The sequence below is a fragment of the Gymnoscopelus microlampas genome, assembly GCF_963454915.1.
Source record: "Gymnoscopelus microlampas genome assembly, chromosome: 24".
Taxonomy (NCBI): domain Eukaryota; kingdom Metazoa; phylum Chordata; class Actinopteri; order Myctophiformes; family Myctophidae; genus Gymnoscopelus; species Gymnoscopelus microlampas.
In genome coordinates this window covers 17397769-17402768 of record NC_139961.1, presented here as the reverse complement: position 1 = coordinate 17402768, position 5000 = coordinate 17397769, and the positions used below count along the sequence as shown (strand labels likewise).

The window sequence follows — 5000 nt, the reverse complement described above, 5'->3', positions numbered from 1 at the left end:
CGCGTTCCGGCTTGGAACCAGTGGAACAGCGGTAGCATAGTTTAACCCTTTCACACCGGGAACGCATATGTGTAATTTTTTTTATTTCTTTGGCCTATTCAAAAATATTTTTGAAAAATCTTCAGCATTTGTGTATATACATGTTGTTAAAGCGCACATTTGTAACTCAAGTCTTTGCTTCTGGAGGGTCCCTAGAACAAAACATTTTACAAATGTTCGCTTTAAAACATATATATTCAAAGATTAGCAGATCTACAAGCTCATAGCTTGTATATCGGCAATTTTTTGAATAGCCAAAGAAATCTTAAAATAACACAGATGCGTTCCCGGTCTTAATGGGTTAAGTTCCGATTTATAAATATCACAATGAATATTCCCTTTTTTTCATTTTTATATTATTGTTATACTACAGTATCATTAAAATCTTGGTTTTGCCAATTATTTGGGGGCCCACTTGCAATATAATCACAGCCCACCCCAGCCCACAGATTGAGAAACACTGATGTATTGTAGAGGGGACAAAAGAGCGGACCAAGTACAGAGGTAACTCATGTCCTGTTTACTAGGTATAGAGGGTGGTTAGAACAACTCGTATTTCACTCTCTTATGCTCCTATTTTTACCACACAGCTCCTAGGAGACGAAATGTCTGGAAGAGGGTCTGTCTGGTGTGTGTGTGTGTGTGTGTGTGTGTGTGTGTGTGTGTGTGTGTGTGTGTGTGTGTGTGTGTGTGTGTGTGTGTGTGTGTGTGTGTGTGTGTGTGTGTGTGTGTGTGTGTCTGTCTGTCTGTCTGTATGTGTGTCTGTCCAGAGCTGATCTCGCTCAGGGAATGAATGCTATTGGTTGTGTAGCTTCTCAATCAAATCATCCCGCCCCTCCTAGAGCATAGCCTACTTTATCGTCAATTTTAAAATAAATGGGACCATAATTTGGCAAAAAACGCACATCATGATGATTGAAAGGAGAGTTTAAACTAGCGACTGGAAGCATATAGAATTTATGAAAAGTTTTATTAAGGTAAGAAAATGAAGTCTAAAGTTTGTCAAAAACCCATCCGCTTGCGTTAAGATAAATTCTTTCTGACACCAACAGGGGTAAAACAGTGAAACTACAGGCCATTCATATGAACTGTCTCTTCCGTTTGGAGTCAATGTAAAAATCTCAAGCTTGACCCCTTGGTCCCCACATGATTTTGGGGGGTCCCCAGATGACAGTGAAGTGACAATTTAAGTTATACGACAAAAAAAGGAAAGAAAGAAAAGAATAGAGACCATTACTGCATCAAAAGTAATCAACAAACTATACTATAAAAACTGGTCAAACATTGTCCAAATTGTCAAATAATATAAGAAAATAGCAGATCTACAAGCTCACAACGCCTCGCATTGCGAGGCGTTGTGAGCTTGTAGATCTGCTATTTTCACGACATCTATCTGTGGAACCGAGTCAAACTAAATGTAATGCCTCAACTCCCCCACCCTGCTTATCAGAGTGGGGGGATCCCTGGTTCAAATATGATTTTTTTTGGGGGGCGCGGCCTAAAAAGGTTGAGAACCACTGGTCTATGACATATGATTAAAAACTTGAGAAAGGTCCAAGCCCCTTAAATGTTAATTAATCAGAATTGGCCTTGTTGGGTGAAGGTAGACACTTAGGCTTTAATGTAGCCTGACAGCGCATCGCGGGTTCGAGGCCCGTTCCCGACGATCTTTGCTGCGTTCCTCTCCCCATCTCTCTCTCTCCCCGTTTCCTGTCCATCTCCATGGTACCCTCTCAATTAAAGGCAGAAGAGAAAAAATATATAATAATATTAAAAAATAATTAAAAAAGGAAGTTGACTGTGACTCAGACCTCCCCTCCGGAGGCTCTGCTGGGGCGGGTCAGCTGACAACTCAAAGACAGCTATAGTCTCAACGCCACGGTGAAATAACCATAAACATGCTTTGGGTCTAGAGGCCTCCGAATTATCCTTGGGTCAGTAAATATATCACTTTTATAACGTTTTCCCCTCTCTCCAAAGTTTTCTCAATGAATGAATAAAAAAATAAATGAATTCATTCATTATATAAAAAAAACACCATTTTGAAAATCACTGCCTATGATTTGAGCCCCATTGACATCCATTGTTAAAAGTTAAATTGGTAACAATAAACGAAGACGAGCGCTAAATGAATATCGGGACTTACCCGGTGGGGGTCGTGATCTAGCACTCTGCGTCGCGCCGCCTCCAGTTCGTCGTAGGACGGAGCCGCGCGGGACTGATGGAACTCCTTTCTCAGAGCCTTGACACGCTGCTCACTGTATAGAGAGAGGGGACAAGAGAGAGAAAGAGTTTATTATGTTTTACTGAAGAACATCCCTCCATGCTCTGTTCTGGAGCCTTGAGTATAATAAATGATAAACACGACCCATACACAACCGCACAACGCCCGTTTGATACCCTACCAAATATTCAGTGTTCACTCAATTCTGAGAGTGTGCAAATGGAACCAAATGGACCCTTTCGTAAGGGTTCCGGGTCCATTTGGAGCAGTAGCTTAGCTAGCAGTAGCTACGCTACCAACTGAACTACACTTCCCATTAGCTTGTGGGTCACTACTTTCAGAATGATGTAGCTGCCAAGTAGTTTAGCTTTTCTCTTTATTTTATTTCCCCTCCCTTCTTATTTTTTATACCATGTGGAACATCAACATAAAAATAGCATAACGGAAAGCTTGTAGTGCAGTTTGTCATTACACCAAGAGAGAATTGCCCTTCTCCATTTGTAGCTTTTACACAGTAATGTTTTATTCAATAATTCAATGTCATAACATGTCCTCATTGCCAACCATATTAGACACAAAGTGGCTTCAATGAAGCTAGATACTTATTTTGAAACAGACCTTTTAGTGGAGCTAAAATTGATTTTTTTTCTGGAGAGTAACTAGTAGCTTAGTTAATCAGTGTGTGTGTGTATCAGGCCAGGAATTTCGTCATTTTAGGGGCAAGGCCACTTGGCCTTTGGTGTTGTAATTTGTTGGAGGGCAAAAAGGCCAAATGTCAGGGCAGGAAGGCCATCCAAAAAAAAAAGTGTTTAAGTCCCCGGAAATAATGCATTTAACTTGAAGGTTAAGAATGATTGTATTTTAATATATTATAAGAATTGTATAACTATCTGTGAAATATAACCCATTTATTTCACAAAATAATGTGTTGGCAAATTACCAATATTTAGTTATATAGGTCTCAATATGTCACATTCAGCCCTGGACTTCACTGACTGAAGTAGGGGTCACATTAATCACATTAGATTCACGACTGACGGATAGATCCACCAATGGCCAAAGCTCATCATTCCGAGGCAGAAGTCACACGTTAAAGTGACAAGATTGTAAAATCCACGAGAGAATGAACGTATTCCAGCGAGCGAGGGAGATAAGAATTCAGGGTGGGACAGAATTGGGGGCGAGACAATGTTCACTGGACCTTACTGCTAGAAGTAGTAGTAGAGTAAAAGTATCAATACCGAAATGTAGAAATACTCTGTTACAAGTAAAAGGCCTTTGTTCAAAATGTTACTTGAGTAAAAGTACAAAAGTATTGGTATCAAAATATACTTAAAGTACCAAAAATAAAAGTACTAAAATGTTTGAAAATAGACGATGTATAAAAAAGGGCTAAAATGGTAATGTTTTATAATATAATGATTTAATTTTTGCAAAGTAACCAGTAACTTCAGTTTTCAAATAATTGTAGTGGAGTAAAAGTACAATATTTGTGTAGTAGAAGTAGTGGAGTAGAAGTAAAAATATTGAACATTGAAAATACTCCAGTAAAGTAAAAAATACCTCAAAATTGTACTTGAGTAAATGTACTTAGCTACAGTACTTCACACCACTGCACACAGTGGGAAAGCAAAGGCAAGTGACAGTTACTGAGTGTCTCAGCATGTGCTGCCAAAGTGGGACGTGAGGCAGGTGTTTATCTGTGTTCACTAGAGGCAGAGGAAACGGGTATACCGTCTGCCGTCACGGCTTTGGCCTCGCCGTTTCACCACTTACACACACACTACGCGCAGTACTGCAGAGAAACAACGCTGGTCACATGCAGTGGTGGACATAATACTTGAGCACTACACTTAAGTACTTTTCGGTCTGTATTAAACCCATTAAGACCTGAGGCGATTCTTAAAAATGTTTTCTGAAAAAAATCGGGGGGGAAAAAAAATCAAGATTTTTCAAAAATAGCAGATCTACACCGAGTGCCGCGCTACGAGCTTGTAGTCTACATTTAAAAGCGTGTAGTTTTGAATACTCCTGAATCAACTTACTAAACTTAACAGAGCAAATTGCACTTTTATGAATTGCATAAGCCAAAACATTACAAATGTATGTCATTTTTCATTTACTTTAAGCTTTTCATACTGCTTGTGTGTAGCCTCAAGGCAGGGTGTGAGCTTTCTTTGTTCTGACTTCACCACCCTTAACACATTGACTGCCAATCGCGTAGATCTACGCGAACCTATTTAAAGCCGCAGCGTGCCAATCGCGTAGATCTACGCGAAATGGTCTTTTTTGTATTTTACATCAGATTAAGTCATTACCTACATTGTCAAGAAAATTCATCCATCTAGACCACAGAAAAGTTGTAAAATCTCATTATCTGGTCAAGTGATAACATAAAAACATGTTTTTACAAAACACTAAAGTCAAATAAAGTCAGGAGGTCCCCCAAATCCACTAATTTCAACTCAAATGTTTTATCCGAGCAACGAGCGGCTGCCTGTGAGGGGGAAACATGCAGCACCAGTGGAAAACATGAAAGAAAGTGCACGCCACATGTGCACGTGCACGTGCACCTCACATGTGCACGTGCACCTCACATGTGCACGTGCACGTGCACCTCACATGCTTGTAATGTGCACGCGCAGCTGCCTGTTATCACTGGTCAGTGGGAGGGGGAGCATGCATGCAGCAACGGGAGGACGCATCCGCGTTCACGTCACAGGCTTGCTCTCCTAAT

General features: G+C 40.3%; 1 protein-coding gene across 4 annotated transcripts in view; it reads right to left on the bottom strand.

Annotated features, from left to right (window-relative positions):
• The window catches only part of LOC311041079 (partitioning defective 3 homolog B-like), a 336525-nt gene that overhangs the window by 68830 nt on the left and 262695 nt on the right, over positions 1-5000 (bottom strand). For all 4 annotated transcript variants that reach the window (XM_084051519.1, XM_084051520.1, XM_084051522.1 and 1 more), the window contains one exon: positions 2186-2297. In XM_084051519.1, the coding sequence (XP_083907645.1) occupies positions 2186-2297 (112 nt within the window). The remainder of the gene's footprint in view (positions 1-2185; positions 2298-5000) is intronic.